A 17,571-nucleotide genomic window follows, 5' to 3' on the forward strand; every position below is an offset into this window, starting at 1 on the left:
GATGGAGAACCTTGTTAATGCCCCCAGACACAGAGATGGAAAACATTCATCAATAAAGTGGCACGCAAATCTAATTCTGGAGTTTTATTTATAGGAAAAATACTTTAGGTACATACAAGCTGTACATTAAATGTCACAGAAACATCAACATAACTTCCTGTGAAAAAGAAAGCCAATAAAACGAAGATGCAAGGCGTAATCGTTTACAAAAAACAACAACCTCTTCACGGCTATATAAAATTGAGCCAGAGATTTTTACCCCTCAATGTTTGAATAGGCCGAGAAACGAACTGAATCAAAATAAATTTTTATATCAACTTATTTTCACCCCCAATTTTTATATACGTTTTTTTTTTTTGTCCAAGACTTGGCAAGGTCAATTTTTGTTATCAAAAGCACTAAAGGTTGGCATTCATTTACTGGAGGCAAAACCTTAGTGGGTGCAGCATGTAGGACAGCTGTCAAAGTTTGAGTGTGTGTGTGGGGATCGCGCAGGAGGCATTGGCAGTTTTGTCATGTTGAGCATTCTATTAGTTTGGGTCAACAAGTCAGGAGCACCGAGTCGATTCAATTGATCCAACCTAAAACAAGTGCAAGAATAGCATTGCTTCTGATGTCGTTGCATCAATTTTGCAGCCTAAATCCAAAACCTAATTACACCTTTGATGACTATTCCAGTCTATGGTTAAGTCTACGCTTATGGATGCGTTACATTCTTAGAAACAAGACTGCACCCCTAAAATGTAGCACCTTTTCCCTAATAATCTCTCACCAAATTGCTGCGTATGTGGGGCTTTATATCAAACGGAGATACTTATTAAAAGGTTTATGAATAAAATATGCAACTTTTCAAAGCACCCACACACCAGCCATGTCCTGCCACATCAAGCCTTCCTATAAAACTATTTATTTATCTATGAGATTCCTCCTTGGTCCAATCATGCCATCCATTTGTACACAGACGCTAACACGTTCAAATGGGCAGAGCTCTAATTAACTCCCACTGCATCTGCTGATCCCCCACTTTCTTGTTCTTGCCTCTTCCTCTGCAGCTCACGTCGACGATGCCAAGGTCCTGACTTGTGGTCCATTTACTCAGTCCCAGCTGCCAAACGTCCTTCACGCATTCAGGGACAGAATTATGTCATCCTCAAGGTCAGAGTTGTCAGAGCTGTCTGTTTGAGGGCGAAATGGGAAAAGAAACAGCTACTTACTAAGGCATCTGTCAGTGGGTGTGAGTAAAACTGCCAAAATGACAAAAACAAAAGCAGCATCAGCAGATTTCTCTGGGTTTCTGTGCCATTTTCTACAGTATGGATAAGACACCCAAAGTTTTTTTAAACTCCACTGAAATACATTTCCCTGTATTTACTACACCAGTGGTTCTCGAACTTTTTACACCAGGAACCACCTAAAAAGAAAACTCTCCATTTACCACCATAAGGACAAACATTAAAATAATGTAGTAGGCAAGGGGCAATAGACAATAAGCAAAAATAGTTGGGTTAAGTACATTTCAGTAAACCTGTTTTGTTAAAAATGGATCACTGTAATTCTTGGGTACACTGAACTGTGTCAGCCACAAAGGTAAGAAAGAGCACGCAGATTCATTTCCTTCTTAAACGGCTTAGTCAGCTCATCGTTTTATTTATTGCATCACTCACAGCTCTAAGACCTTTGCGAAAGAGTTTGGAAGGATAATGTAACCAGCTTTTGGCTTTTGGGAAGTATTAAAGGGAGATGCTCCTAGTTATAAAAGTTGGTCAAAAATCCTGCCATGGGTACACATTATGTGACAATTTGCAGTAGGGGGTAGCAACATTAAAGACTTAAGGTTAAAGTAGCACCTACCATTCTCCCCATCCAGTTCCGCGTCATCATTGTCTGAGTCATCATCGTTGTCGTCGTCATCTTCGTCGTCCCCTCCTTCTAGGTCCTCCTCGAGAAGGCGAGCCACCTCCTCATCAGAGGGAGAGAATTCGTCATTTCCATCATCGTCGTCATCTCCACCGTTCTCGTTCTCAAGTTCAGCAATAAGAGGATCTGTATCGACGTCGTCATCAGAGTCGTCGTCATCGTCCTCCTCCTCCTGATCGTCATCCTCCTGGGGCACAAATGACAACAAATATGATGTTAATATACTTATCACCATAAGCTCTGCGTATTTGCCTTAAATACCTGCTATTCAAAGGGGATAAGGACAAAGTCCTAACGAATAGTGAGAAAATATGTGACCAAAAATATATATATAAGTGCCTATATTAATAGTTTCACTAGTAATTATACCACAAACTATAATCCCAAAACACTATCATTTTAAATTTATACATTTTGTGTCAGTGGCTGCTCCATTAGTTTCCTGTTCAATAAATGGCTGAAAGTGCATTGGCGAGTTTTTTTCCCCCCCACTTCACTTGAACAGCGGCATATCTGAAGGATGGTCTTAGCTCAGATTCTGTATCACAACACAGTGCAAAAAATTAAATCAAAAACCATCTTGCAACTCCACAAACTCACGTTGGGGCACTCGTAAATCATGATACCACTGTACGGTCCTATTAACAAGGGCTTTGGCATCATCTTGCGGCATCTTAGGCCATTAATCAATTGATGGCATCATTATAAGAAATAATCAGGAATGAAAATATTAATACAATACATACCTGATCCTCCTCATCCTCCTCTTCTTCCTCCGCCAGTCTTTGTCGACCAACTTCATAAAGGCGGCAGACAGTGTCTGTGTTAATGGAGTCTTGGTTCTATGGAATAAAAGCATGAACTGTTTATCAAGAAATCCTAAACTATTAAACATGAAAACAAAAGTACACACACAACTTACCTCAATCACTGCAAGGTAGCAGTCTTTCGAGTCTGTGCACAGATCAAAAATATTCTTCTTGACATCAATGGTGACTGAAACGATCACAGAAACATGTCAGTTAAGTAAGCAAAGATCATGTACATTTAAATGTGACTGAACTATACTAATACAGCATATAGTATTCAAGGTTGAGGCATGAGGACAGTCAACTGCCATACCAATGGGTTTGTAGTCTGTGGCATTGAAAGTGCGGAACGATGAACCAAATGGACTTTTCATCTGCATCTCCATCATGTCGTCTTCATCATCAGCCTGCAAAATTGCTGCAGACACACAAGGGGGTCAGAGTGAGCTGGTTAAAAAGTAACTCCAGGCACCATCACAGCACATCCAGCAACAATAACCCAATCCAACTTTAAGCCTTCTGAAGTTATGGTATCTAAACCCGAGTACAAGCACATCTCATCTCGAAAGGCTGTTTTTCTCACAACTGATTGCAGAGAGAGACCAACCCCACATCCCAACACTAGGTGTTTATTCACCTCCGTAAATGACCGTGCCGTTGTTGTTGAAGACTGTCCTGCACTGGTCCAGAGCAGGAACCGTGTGAAGGAGGTGGAAGGTTCGCAGATCCCACTAAGAACTCAGTTTAAGGAAGAGTACATTGTGTTTGACCAGAAACTATCTTTAACTACGACCGGCCGATTATGGAGGGGAAAAAAATACAAAAAACTAAACTAAAATTACAATTATTTTGATTATTGAAATCAGGCTTAATTAACACGATTATTAATTGATTTTAAAACATAGTATTGATTCAACTACCAAAACTCAACTTTAACTTAAAAGAACCAGAAAATAAAATGGCAACAAGTAAAATAATATTAAAATAATATAAAAAAACAAATAAAAATAAATACTGATTGTTCTTGCAGTGTGGTGCATGCATGAAGATACACATTTAGATAAGAGCACAAGAAGAAAGTAACTAGTTTTTCACACATTGGGAAGAATATATTCCTGTGAGTAATGGTTATATTACCCGTCTTCATGTGTTCCTAAAGCACTTGTGTGTGAATATTTATTTGAAGGTCAATCACACCCATGATATCTTCTAACGATAATTATTGTTAGCCCTTCAATAGGCTTTTACATTGTGTGTCAGCATTAAACTGTCAATTTTCGGGAAGAAAGCTATGACAGAGTATGTGTTGTATTTAAATATACATTGAGTGTAATTGTTTTGTTGTATTGTTAGTTTTCCAGTAAACATTCATCTGGGAATAACATACGTTACACGCTTGCTACTGCAAGCAACAGGTGAATTTAGGGTGCTTTTACAACACAGGAACTTGCATACACCCTGGGCCGTGTGGCACATTAATCCTTTTTCTTCAAACATGTTTTTATGATCGTGAGAAACCAAAATCACGATTAAATGTCGATTCATCGCCCAGCCCTCACTATAACCACAGCCATCTATTTATCCAACAAATCCAAGTGCTTCATAAGATATGCTAAAATAATTTGTTAAATGAAGGCTCAGAGTACTTAAGTTTCAAGGATACAATTTCCGTGTTAATGATGACCTCCAGGCCGTTGGGGTGGAACACACCACTGATGTTCATGTTGAACTTGTCAAACTTGTGGATGGCCTGAGCTGAGCGCACATCCCACAGGACGCCATCGTTCAGTACCAGGTCATCCGTGGGGTTGAAAGTGGCACAGTTCCTCTTGTAGTTATTAGCCAGGTCTGGGTTATTTAGAGTCAGTGTCACCTGGCCCGTCTGAATGTCATAAATCTAAAAAGAGCAGAGCTTTACGGGAGCTGTCATTCGTGAAGGTCAGGATTTTCTCTGCATTAAATATTCCATGTTGTCAGGTTTAAAGACTAATATACATACATGTGCTAGTTGCTCCTTAGTCCCAATGACGCGATCTTGTGACAGTTTGCTGAACTCCACATAATGGTCACCCAGAAAAGAATGCCTGCAGACAAGAGGGGTGCAACATATTTCAAATATATCAGTGGGAGAATAAAGGAATATAAAGCTTGTCACAGCTTGTTGCTGAGCTCAGGATCAATCAGCAGAGAGTTGCCAAGGTTGCACTATATGGATGAGTGAAGTCAAATACTCGGTGTGCAGTGAAGTGAAGCCTGCAAGCCTCGGGCTGCTGGCGTGCATAATTAAACAGCACATCTTTTGAACGAGCCTTGTTTTGACAGCATGAAGCTGCTGTAACAATGGGCAGAAAATACCAACAAGGTGGAAGCAGAGAGATGAAAAAAGCGCAAATGTTTGGTTTGTACTGTAGGTAGCGTACATTTTAAGATCATTTCACTAAACTTATTTTTATTTTATTTTGTTATTTTAAAAGCACACTTTAAATCTTGTTTTAGAGCAAACGAGCAACAGATGACAGAGTAAATTATGTCAATACAATTGTTTATTTTGATTTGAAACAGGATATTCTACTAACATACTGACTTCAACTAGGGACGAAACGATTTACGGTTTACCGATAAACCGTGATCAAATTTCAAATGCTAAGCATTACCATTTCAAATATTTTTTATAGTTAATAGCATGTAGTGTGCTTTGCTTTGTGCATTTCACATGCCATACATTTCATGAGGGTGATGCATGTGTGAAAATTGGTTGTTGCCTTAGACAAGTTCAAATATGAAAATGTTTACAAGAATGCCGATTTTATATTTCTTGCATTCAAATTAAAATCCTCTGCAATGTTTCTGAGAGTGTCCGTTTTTTTTTTTTTGTTTGTTTACATATCTTTTAGTATTATTGTGACAATAACAAAACTTTTTCACTTCCAATCCGATATTGCAGCATTGAGTTATGGCCGATACCGATATGGGTTCAATCAGATTTCAGCAATAATCATACATACTTTATTTTATAATATGGAATGAAAAGGCTTAATCAATTTATATTACTCAGAGAACAATCATCAGCAACAGTAAGTATGAGAAAAAACTGACCCGTTTATTATTAACCAATTGGTTACATAAACTGCTGTGCACGTCTTGACCTCGGTGGGGTGTGGTGCATGCGAGATACACATCCAGTAACAAAGAAAGTAGAAGTCACGATCGAATATCGGCAATAAAACTCGTTTTCGGCGGCACGGTGGCCGACTGGTTAGAGCGTCAGCCTCACAGTTCTGAGGACCCGGGTTCAATCCCCGGCCCCGCCTGTGTGGAGTTTGCATGTTCTCCCCGTGCCTGCGTGGGTTTTCTCCGGGCACTCCGGTTTCCTCCCACATCCCAAAAACATGCATGAATTGGAGACTCTAAATTGACCGTAGGCATGACTGTGAGTGCGAATGGTTGTTTGTTCCTATGTGCCCTGCGATTGGCTGGCAACCAGTTCAGGGTGTACCCCGCCTCCTGCCCGATGACAGCTGGGATAGGCTCCAGCACGCCCGCGACCCTAGTGAGGAGAAGCGGCTCAGAAAATGGATGGATGGATGGAAAACTCGTTTTCATAGATTTTAAGAATATGCCTGAGAGTATTGTTATATTGCCTGTTTGTGTGTGTTTAGAAAGTGTTTGTGTACCAATATTCATTATTTATTTATATTTATTATTTATTTATAAGTGCCGCGTGGACGATGCTAATCTTCATTAGCTCGTCAATGATGTTTTTCATTCATGTTGTGTAAACTTTGAGCAAGCAATTTTTGTGAACAAAAATTAATAATCAAAGTCTGATGTATTTAAACATTTAATTGTATGTAATGTAATTCTTCTTGTTTAGTTTTACGGTGAACTTCAATTGGAGTGCCAATAAACGACAATAAACATTCACTCTTACTGCTTCCTACTATGGTAGCACCTTAGCAACCTGTCGTTGTGATCACGCGGGCGCTGCATGCCATCAGGACGCTGCTGGATGAAAATGCTGGAGCGAGCAGGGAATGGACTGCGTGAATACGAGTGTTAAAACCGGAGATTTTAGATCCAGTCCGATGTGATCAGATACTAATTTTGTTGCTGACATCCGGCCAATTTCCAATCTCAAAGATCAGCTTGGGATACCCCTAATAGCAATACCCCAGATACAGTGCTATGCAAATAAGTACCAATGGGGCTGTCAGCAACATTGGGCTGACATCAGAGCAGTGTAAGTAGGAATATTTATTATGAGGAAAAACAAAGACGAAAAATGGCCAAGAACAATTAAACTTCTCTGTGAGATTAAATCCAAACTAAGCTTTTTGAAATGAAAAGACAACAACCATTTCATCCAATGAGCTTTTGAGATAGATGACTTACTTCATGATAAACACAGACTTCATCCCCCACAGCGCAGACGTTGGGTAATTCCAGGAGGCTGATGTTAAAATCAGGGAGCCATCCTAAAAACACAAAATGAGATATTTAGGACAGCTAAACTTGAAGCAACAAATATGGTTGTACACAGTAAGAGTCTCATTTGCCAACCCGAGAGGGCTCCAGGTGAGTGATGGCTGAATTGTGACAGCTATAGCTGGCCTCCTCCTGGCCTGTGAACACATTGTAGAGTTTCAGTTGGCCAGTGCAGGTCCCAAGCATTAGGAACCGCTCGCGAGCTGAGAAGGCACAACACATGAATCCACTCTCATCTTCCTCAGCTTTCCTGAATACAGAGATTGGACGGAACCTGGCAAAAGCAAAGAACAGTGTAAAGAAATGATCCAAAACATGCATACCAAAATAAAGTGCACAGAGGGTTTGGATGCCAACCTGCTGAAGATGAGGTGTCTGTCAAAGCAACCTCCGTCGACTCCACCATATTTAGGATATATGACCCTCCGCGTGTGTCGGGACGTGAAGTTAATAGGTGCTTGGCGTCTCTGTTTGGATTCAGGGCACTGATGAGGGGTGAAGAGAGAGAAAGGTGGGCAGGTTGCCACTGGGTTTTTACAGCGTGCGTGCTGTTCCCGCAGATACTCTGTGATGATACTGTCTAATGCAGGAGGGGAGGGCATGTGCCTGTCAAACTGCTTCTTCATCGCTGGTGTCTGGCTAAAGGCGCCGTGGTCTGACTTCTGCCTCAGCACTCGAGGTTTCTTGCAGCTCATCGCACTGCACCACGTGTGCCGTTCACGGGAGAAAACGATTCGTCCGATCAGAGGCGAGCCGTTGTTGCAGTGAGGCACAGATGTCGGGGGGAAAGCAGTCGTCAAGGGCACAGCGGGTTGAGACATCGAGGGGCGCGCTTGTAAATGGCCGGGTGATGGAGTGGATGAATGTGAGGGGAGATTGCCAAGTCTTGACCCGACACCGTTGGCCAGCCGTGGGGTGCGAGGCAAGGTGGTGATCGTGGCGGTAGGGGGAGTGACAGCGACGAAAGGAGAAGCAGAGAGTGATGAATGAGATACACACACCATCGGGAGATCTGCCTCCTTGGTGAGGGCGGTGGCCGTGTCGTGAAGGCCTTTGGCTACAAGGTGGTTCCTAATAAGTAGCAGCAGCTCTTTCTCGGGAAAGGTGATCCTCGACTGAGCGACCACACTTGCTCTCTGCAGCCACGCCAGGGATACATCAGTACCGATCAGTAAGGGTTTGCCGGATATTCTTTCCATGAGCTCAGCCGCAAACTTGCAGAACTTGACATGCTCGCTGCGTTTGTCCTGGAGCACAGGCTCCTTCATGAGTTGCTGGATATGTCCGCTGCTGAACAAAGGCAACTTGCTGATAATCTGCCTGACAGAAGTGGACCGAGACAGACCAACCAGAGCCTTACAGGCCAGAGCTCGGATCTGATCTGCATCTGTAATGGGCATCTTCACTGTCAGCAGGGACAGCAGTACCTAGAGGATAGTTTAAAAAATATATATAATAATAATAATAATAATTTTTAAAAAGGGGGTACAAAAGCAGACTTTGGTGGTTGCATTGAGTTGGGTCTAATCAAAAGGGGTTTTGTTGTCAAAATTGGTTATAGAAATTTGGGGAAATGGCTGCCAATGCTTCTCTGTGCCTCCAGGAATGATGCATTAATACCCCTTAAACAATTGTCAGGCAAAACATGAATGTTTGCATTTGTAGTAGTTTGTGCAGCAAATCTTTTATGAGCTGAGCATTCAACAGTTTTGTGTGCTTAAAATTGCTTGATATCTCAAACTTGAGTAAGAAAATATAGACAAAACTTTGTAAAGGCAATTTATGGTAGAACCATTTTCTAGTTTAGACGGAAGTAGTTGTGGGTGAGGTCCATCCATTGCATTTAATACTGGTCTGCATCCATTTGTCCACTGGTGCAAATTGGTAGGGTTGCAACCAACAATTATTTTAATAATTGATTATCTCTTGTCGATTAATTGATTAATCAGATTTAAAAAAAAAAAAAAAAAAAAAAAGCTTTTTTGAATTTCCATGCATCAGTTACTGGTTGGGTCCATAACATGTCAGAAATTAGGTAAAATGTTGTGTTTTTCCAAAGTAAAAAATGTTTACAAAGTCTTATTTTGATAAAGCACAAAGGTAGTCTGCTTTATGATAATAAATATAAGTATCAATAGTTACTGTTTTATTGTTATAAATACAATTATTAATATTTACTGTTGAGAGGCTGAAATTCAGAGGATTTAAACAGAAAAGTTAAACAAGGCCTCAACGATTAATCAGCTAACAAAAGTCCTTATCAATTAATTTGATACTTGATTAGTTGTCAATCAAAAAATCGTTGCAACTTACCCTTTAGCTAAGGTTTGTGTCACATTTTGCCAGTTCACTTAAGTTAAAAAAATGAATAAATCTAATCTGGAACATACACTACCTTAATGCCATTGTTGGACTGCACCACATTCCACATCTTGGTGAGCACATTCTCGCTGGCTTTGGTCATCTGAGGAAGGCGACGACGGGGCGTGCCCGCAATGAACTTGCCAATGCTGGACATGCGTTTGTCGGGAGCGCAGACACAGTTAATGACAACCTGCAGGGCAGACTTCTGGATCTCAGCATCGTTCACAAACACTTCTCCCTCTGCCACTGCCAGGACAATGTTCATTCCTGCAAGGAAAAATAAATTCAGTCTCACAAAGGGATACAAACAATATGACAGGTTAGAACAACAGGAACTCCTAATATTGAGGCTGCAATGGGAATTATATTATTTGCTATACTGTATTATCATATTCATCACTTTATTTATTCCTTTTTTGTTGTTCCAACCTCAAGGTTCGCCATTTATTCAGACACATAACTGCCCTGTGTTCCTGATTGGAGACTCACAGGCCCACATACCCTGAAGGATTGCTTGGTCTTGCATGAACAGCACACATAGCACCCATAGACAACATCAATCCCTGTACATTTGTGTCCTAGGAAACTGGAACAAGGTCAAACTGGCTCAAAAAACTCAAGAAATTATTTCTCTATTCAAGAAATACCACTACACATAAATGCTGTGCAACAGAATAAATGGAGCCAGAGTTGTTAACAACTATTACAATATTCATTTGAAAACTGACCACAAATAATTTTGTTTTTGGTTATTAGCTAAAATATCATGACTCTGCATACATACCAGCACTAGAAATAGTAGACCCGCCCTCATCGACAACAGCAACAGTCTCAGATAACAGCATCTGAGTCTTTGGTACGACCGTGAGGATACTGAGGATGTCAAGGGCATAGCGCACAGTGTCACTCCTGCATGAAAATAAACAAACGTAGCTGACAAAACACACACAAACCACAATCATACCATAATAGACATTTAATACCACATCCTACACACCTGCCATAATAGGTCCTCCAGTCGCACGCGATAGAAATGAGTTGCAGTAGAAGTTGGATACAAGAGAGTTTGTGGAAGACCTCTGCTGGTTCCCAATATAAACGAAGAGGGCCATGCTCTATGAGAAACTCCATCATTTCAACTACCTGTTCGCGGCTGTAACTGACCGCCTGTGACCAAGGAAAGAAGCCAAATGAGCACTACAAAAAGTCTTCAATTAGGGCCGGGCGATTACGGAAAAACTAACAACCACGATTATTTTGATTGATATTGAAATCACGATTTTTATTGAACTATCAGAACTCACCTTTAAATATAACTTAAATGAACCAGAAACTAAATTAGCAATAAATAAAATAATATTAAAACGTTAGCAATAAATAAAAATAAAAGCTTTTGCTACTGTGTGCACCTTGGACTCTTAGGGGCAGTGTGGTGCATGCATGGAAATAGACATTTACATTAAGATAAAAAAGCAGAAGAAAGTCGCGATTGAACTTTATTAAGATAACTAGTTTTTCCCAGATTAGTAATATATGCCTGTGAGTATTTTGATATTGCCCGTCTATATGTTCCGACTACGTTTGTGTGTGAATATTCATTATTTGAATGGTAAATCTCTGTCAGAATGTCTAATGCTAATTTTTGCTAGCCAGTCAATAGGCTTTTTCGGCGATTGTCCAGAACAAACCTAAAACGATTTTCATAATTCAAATGCAAGCAAGCAAGCAACGGTGCATTCAGGGTGCTTTTAAAACAAAGGAACTTGCACAAACACACGTAGCCGTTCGGCAAACTAATAATTGTTCTTCAATTACATTTTTATGATTGTGAAAAGCCAAAATCGAAATCACGATTACATTTTAATTAATCACCCAGCCCTGTCTTTAATTCATCTAATCACACCTTTCATTCATCAACAAATACCTTGTAGTAGGGCTGTGAGTGAATAGGAGCCCCTCCCTCTGTGCGCTGCAGGGACTGCTTCACCTGCTCCACCTTGATGGCCAGATGAGCCTCAAAGTACCTGCGCAGCGCCATGCAAGTGTGCTTGGCTGTCTGCCTGCTGGAGAAAATCTCGTCGTCACTCAGCAGCGCTCCCTGGTCGTCAGGGTTCAAGATCTCCAATGTGCTAATCTGGAAGATGTAATATGATACATCAGTATGCAATCAACATGTGCTATGTAGCGTCACAGAAAAGTCAGCATTGCAGTCTGTAACGGAGATTTTCAGTCAGCAACACAGATGGTTACATTTACATGGCTAAAGTGGAGCTCCCGTGAGGCGAGCTGCTGGTGTGCCCTACCAGATTGACGAGGCGTCGCAGCCCGTCCTGCTTGTCAAAGAGCTCCAGCACAGCGCGGAAAGAGAAGGAAATGGAGAAGAACATGGTGGCGTGGCAGCAGCCGGATGCATGCGAGCATTCCAGCAGCCACAGTGTGTAGCCAACCACATCTGACAGGACAGAGTGGGGCAGCATACATACCTTGGAAGGAGAAGTCACACCAATGAATACCAATAGGATTCTACTGGTTTCAACAAAATACAGGTTTTCAAAGGATATTTCCAATAGCATGAGACTCTTGGATTCTAGATATAGATGTGACATAACAACTCATTTAAATAAGTGAGTCAAAATGGAAACAACAACATAGCTCAGAAATTATTCAATTAACAATCCTAAACAACAAATTGAATAGTTAATTTATAAATATTTGGTTTGTGAATTTCAAAAGCTGGGGGAAATCCTAAGTCTGGACATTTTTGGGACATGTTTGGACTTGACTCTTCTCAAAACAAATGGTTGAATGACTGTAAATTTTTTAAAATAGGTTCTTTACCAAATTTGAGGTTTGGTATAAAAAAAAATATATATATTAAATAAATAAAATAATCATAAAAACAATTTTAAAAAATCAGTTTTTTCTCTCCATAAAAATGCTGAGGTTGAAAACATGACGGCTTTTGCTGACAATTTGTTGCAGCGTGTTCTATGCGAGCCAATCTTCTAAATCAACTCATTTGATTTGTGCCTTACTTTAGTACAGATAAATGAATGGATGGTCACTGTTAAAATGGCGCCATTTCAAGACCAATAGTGAAATGACTGACAGTTGAGAGATTTGTACGCATGCATGTATGTATGTATTAGAGGCTGACACCATAGTGGAAGTTGACTCCCACTCCCACAGACGTTGATCCCACACCCTCCCAAAGCCTGAGTGACTGTTTAAAAAAGAAAATCCAACTCCCTCTCACTCCCACAAAGATCGCTCCGCTCCCTCCCAATCGCATATTTAAAAAAATTCCCACCAATCAACATTTAGCTCGATGCTCAGGGGAAACATCCAGATATCGATTTGATTGAAGTTAAAATATAACTGCATCATGTTTTTCCACTCTCATCAGTTTCCACTCCCGTCTCATGGTTCCCACTCCCATCAATTCCCGGTGACTGTTATCACAATTCATACTCCCTCCTGCATTGGATGACTTTTGCTCCCGCTCCTGCCCAATCACTACGAGGGAAGTCAAGTTTACTCCCATCCAGCAGGAATCCCACGGGACCCGGTAGGATTCCCAAAAAATGTCAGCCTCTAGTATGTACGTACGTATAGTAATTGTGTGTACATGCACGCATGATATAAAAATTCGACACACCCCTGTTCAAATGTCAGGTTTTCTGAACTAAAACAATGTGGTTGCACAAGGGTGCAAGTGTGTGTCATATCTAGAATTCAGCTGTCTTTGGAATTGACCAATCACATTCAAACTTGTGATAAATGGGAGTCACCACACACCTGCCACCATTTTAAGTGCCTCTGATTGCCCCAAGTGAGGTTCAGATGTTCTAGTAGGCTTTTCCTGACATTTCTTTTGCTTTCCAGCAGAAGTCTAGGTTTTGTGCAAACACTCCCTGCTACTTCAAACTTTTCAAAATTCTTTCCACGTTGTCTAAGGCCCCAGTTGCAACTCATGCTTCAATGTCAAGACAGTGTTCTTTTGGTGATGAGCAGTCTTCTTTTCGTGCCAAACATACCTTTTGGAATTATGGTCAAAAGGTTAAACCCTGGTATCATCATGATATTTTCCCATGGTAATTTTGTTAGGGGGAAAAAAAGTTTTGAAATGATTTCCCCTGGCATTCGAACAGGAGTGTGTACACTTTTTATAGTCACTGTACACACACGAATGTAAAATGTAATGCTAGACTGCAAAAATATCTACATTGTTTTTTTTTGTGTATGAACATAATCTTTTTTTTTTTTTACCCTTTCCATGGCATCCTGGTTATAGGCAAGATAATAGAGGCACAGGGACACTCCAGTAGCAGCCATAGAGGGCCTCGGGATTTCCAGCAACTTCTGAACTCCTCCGTGTGCCACAAACTCTGCAGCGAACTTCTTGTGAAGCAGCAGAGATGCTAAGTACTGTGAGAGACAAATAAAAGGAAAAAAAATAAAGTCTCCATGGTGTTTTTGGGGTGGATCACATTGACTGTAGGACTTCACCTTGAGAGCCTCAAATGTGAGCTGCACATCGTTGGTCTGTTTTAGATCCATATAATGCATGAGCAGCTCACGGGCTCCCATTTGCATGAACACTGCCAACAGCTGAAGATAGGACAAAAATTAAAAACGAAAAATTAAAAAAATTCCCACAATCTCATAATATTTAGCTGAGTCCTTAAAATAATATATTGCTTTCATTACATCAAAACATTCAAAAGGTGAGATTTCAAAAAATTTCAAAGTGTCATGTGACCTTAATTAAGGAATTGTCAGTGCTGAAAAAACAAACCAACCTCCTGATATTCTCCCAGAGGAGTGAGATACTGCAGAATGAGTCTCTGTTCAATCTCAGGGGTCAGAGGATATAAGCGGTAGTTGTTGCCAATCACCCATGGACTCATCTCAGACCAGCTACTGTTGGAAAGCTCGCTTAAACTCCTCTCCGGTTCTGGCAGGGAGAAATTCAACTTGTGCTTTGCGGACCTGCTACTCTCCTTCTCTACTTTTCTTTTTAGGTAACTACTACCATCAGAGGCACCTAGGTGCAGGAGTGACCCTGAGGCCGACATGGGCTTCATCATGGTTTTAACAGCCGAAGTGGCACAGTTGTTGGTCTTGTGAGGAGCGCTGGGATGAAACGGGAGCTCATTTGCAGGCTCCAAGGCGGAAAGGTTCATTTCACCATCCTCCTCTGGTTCCGATGTTTCCGTTTCAGCCCCATTTTGGCCGAGTGAGAAGGGTTTCTCAAAGCCTCCATCAACCGTCTCCTCATCCAAAGGTAGCAAAGGTCCACTCAGAGTTTTTCTGGGACTAGGACGTTTGATTTCTCTTTTTGTCTCTGCGTCTTTATCTTGAAGCTCACGTAAACGATGCAGCATCAATGGCACCTGTTAATGGAGAGAATTTCAAACATGCTGATTGACAGGGATGGGATATTTGATGACTTAAGAAGAATCCTCATTTTAATATGTACAGAACACATTGTCTATCACTGTGTACTGTAACTAATTCCTAAGGAGGTGCGGCAGGGCCAATAGCACCCCCTACTGACCAAAACAGAGTTCTCTTCTCTGTAGTTGGCTGCAATGTCCTGGTTCTCCATGGCGCCTGCCAACAGGCCTGTGGCATAGATTCTGAGGGGCTGCTCGGCCTCCTGAGCCCACTTGAACAACCTTTCAACTATTCCCTCCTGAAGAGAACCAAACAAGGAAATTAGAAAATGACAATAAAATCAGTGCATTTATGCACACACACCATCTCATGTGTCTCAGATCACGTCTATCTTAAGTCATCTTTTTATTATTTTAATGAGATCGGGCAGAGAATGAAACACTAAATGAAGAAAAACAGTCTGGAAGTGGAACCTGCTGGAAGGCTGGACTCTGACTCGACAAACAAATTTATTTGTGAGAAACCAGCTGATTGGTGCAGAGTATTGACCCTTTGATAGAGCTGTGCGATATGGACAACATTTTATATCCTGATGACATACATCCGATAACATTTTTCAGTAAAATTACAATAAATTAATGGCAATCTCCTATGATATTTTATTCATTAATTTATAAAATACATATTTTATATAGACCACAACATTTTATGAATAAAAGATTAATAAAATAAAACAAATATCCAGTGCCCAAATAAATACCATTCAAAAAAGTTTTAAGGAATGCAGTAAAAGGCAAAGAATTACAATAAATACAACACAGTGTTTCAAGTAACTTTCAAGTATGCCAAAGATTTATCCTGCAAAAATATTACTTGGTGGAGGAAAAGTAATTCAAGGATTCCCTCAGTAGCAGCAAGGTAAATCTAATGATATAAACAACAGAATATATATAGATAGATAGTTTTATATCATCTCTCGATATATATCGCTATATCACACAGACCTACGCCATGGTGTGACAAACTTCTTCAAGACCCCCCTCAAACTGTAAAATACAATTGTAGTATTCAAGTGCATCTCCCTGTACAGCACCAATTTTAGTTGTCTAATGACTGGCAGGAGTAATTGAATGAGAGTCAAAAGTTAAAATGGGACTATTGCTTCCCCTTATTGTTGTTATTCTTGGAAACGTACGAAACAATGTACATTATAATGTAAAGTAACGTAAATAGTTTGAATGTTGAATATTATGGTTGAATAAGACCAGAAATGAATCAAAATATTGTTATGACACAGTCAACGGCGGCAATAACGTACCTTCTCCTGAAAGACCACTGCTGTCTCCAGGCCAGGCATGATGTTCTGAAGCAAGCGACAAGCTTCTGCGTTGAGGGAAAATTCTCTGCTGGCCATCACATAACTATTCACCAACTATGTGGGAGATAAAACATTATGAAGCACTTCACGTTCACGTTTCTTGTATGTCAAATATACCTATTCTAACCAGCCTTACTGTGTTCATGAAGTCATCATTCTTAAACAGGATCTTGAGCAAATGCCCTAAGACACATTGTGGATCAGCTCTGCCTGGTGGCAAAAAAAAAAAGACAAGAACATGAGTAAATGTACTAAACCGCCCACAATATCTGCTTTTCTTTATCATACCAGGATGACGGTCATCAAAAGGGTCTGGGTCCGCTTTGTGGTACTCTCAGTCTCCTTCTCGACAAGCTCAGAGATTCTGAAAGTTTGGACATGATTACCCCCCAAAATCAGAGGGAAGGGAATGTCTAATGTGATAAATCAGAACCACTTACTTGGTGAGGATGTTAACTAGCTCCTGAGTGCTGCCTTGTTGTTCCCTTTCCCATTGTTCCAATAGAGCAGTCAGCTCTGCCTTAGAGTCCACAGTGGCAGATGCCGACGCCATAACTCCTATGAAGACCCAAAGTAAAATTCACATCCCATTCCAAACCACGCTCTGTAACCTCACCCACCGTGTCATATGAGCCATTAAGTTGTGACTTACAATCAAAGCACACGGAGCCAAACTTTTACATTACAGGGAAGCAGTACTTAAACTCAATCAACCGGAACATAGTAATGTTATATTTAGTAATACACGAGACAGATTGGCTGTTTTGCAGGTGCAGCAATCTCCAGGGACTAAAACTGTCAAAAAAATATAGGACCGTTCAAAAGCAAGACAACAGCAACCAAGCACACGAAAGCAGTTATTCTGATTGAAGCAAAACGTTTTGCATTTCCTCGCATTTAAATGATGTAAATAAGCTGCGTGCTTTGAGTGCGCTCTAGCTAAACAACGCTAACTGGAATCGGACTACTCGTGACGTTATAAACGTGCTCACTTTAAAACCCAGTGCGGAGTTTAATTTTGACGTGTACATCGTACCGTGTTATAATAAACCAACTTCCGAACCAAGGCGACCGGTCGGTACACGAAAGCCAGTTGCTTGCATTCGCCATGAGCTAGCGGCTTCGCAGGTTAACCTGCTTAGTTAGCTGGCTAACGTGCTAACTTTACCTCGCTGCTCTGCTCAGTTCTTCAGTTTTGCCAGATTTCTCCAAGACTTA

At 40.8% G+C, this 17,571-nt stretch overlaps 1 protein-coding gene across 1 annotated transcript; it reads right to left on the reverse strand.

Moving 5' to 3' along the window:
• Positions 1 to 69: 69 nt before the first annotated feature.
• Positions 70 to 17,526, reverse strand: LOC133471964 (DDB1- and CUL4-associated factor 1-like). The gene is given in 26 exon segments (XM_061762193.1): positions 70 to 1,175; positions 1,852 to 2,104; positions 2,664 to 2,759; positions 2,840 to 2,913; positions 3,040 to 3,144; positions 3,364 to 3,457; positions 4,390 to 4,623; positions 4,726 to 4,810; positions 7,119 to 7,201; positions 7,287 to 7,485; positions 7,569 to 8,638; positions 9,607 to 9,842; positions 10,360 to 10,484; positions 10,573 to 10,742; positions 11,500 to 11,709; positions 11,879 to 12,058; positions 13,845 to 14,003; positions 14,085 to 14,186; positions 14,378 to 14,971; positions 15,136 to 15,273; positions 16,294 to 16,407; positions 16,490 to 16,563; positions 16,642 to 16,689; positions 16,692 to 16,717; positions 16,794 to 16,911; positions 17,390 to 17,526. Coding segments are annotated over 25 exon segments (4,638 nt in total). The 5' UTR covers positions 16,907 to 16,911; positions 17,390 to 17,526; the 3' UTR covers positions 70 to 1,119.
• Between the last annotated feature and the right edge of the window lie 45 nt (positions 17,527 to 17,571).

This window comes from Phyllopteryx taeniolatus, chromosome 1 (assembly GCF_024500385.1).
Source record: "Phyllopteryx taeniolatus isolate TA_2022b chromosome 1, UOR_Ptae_1.2, whole genome shotgun sequence".
NCBI classification, from domain to species: Eukaryota; Metazoa; Chordata; class Actinopteri; order Syngnathiformes; family Syngnathidae; genus Phyllopteryx; species Phyllopteryx taeniolatus.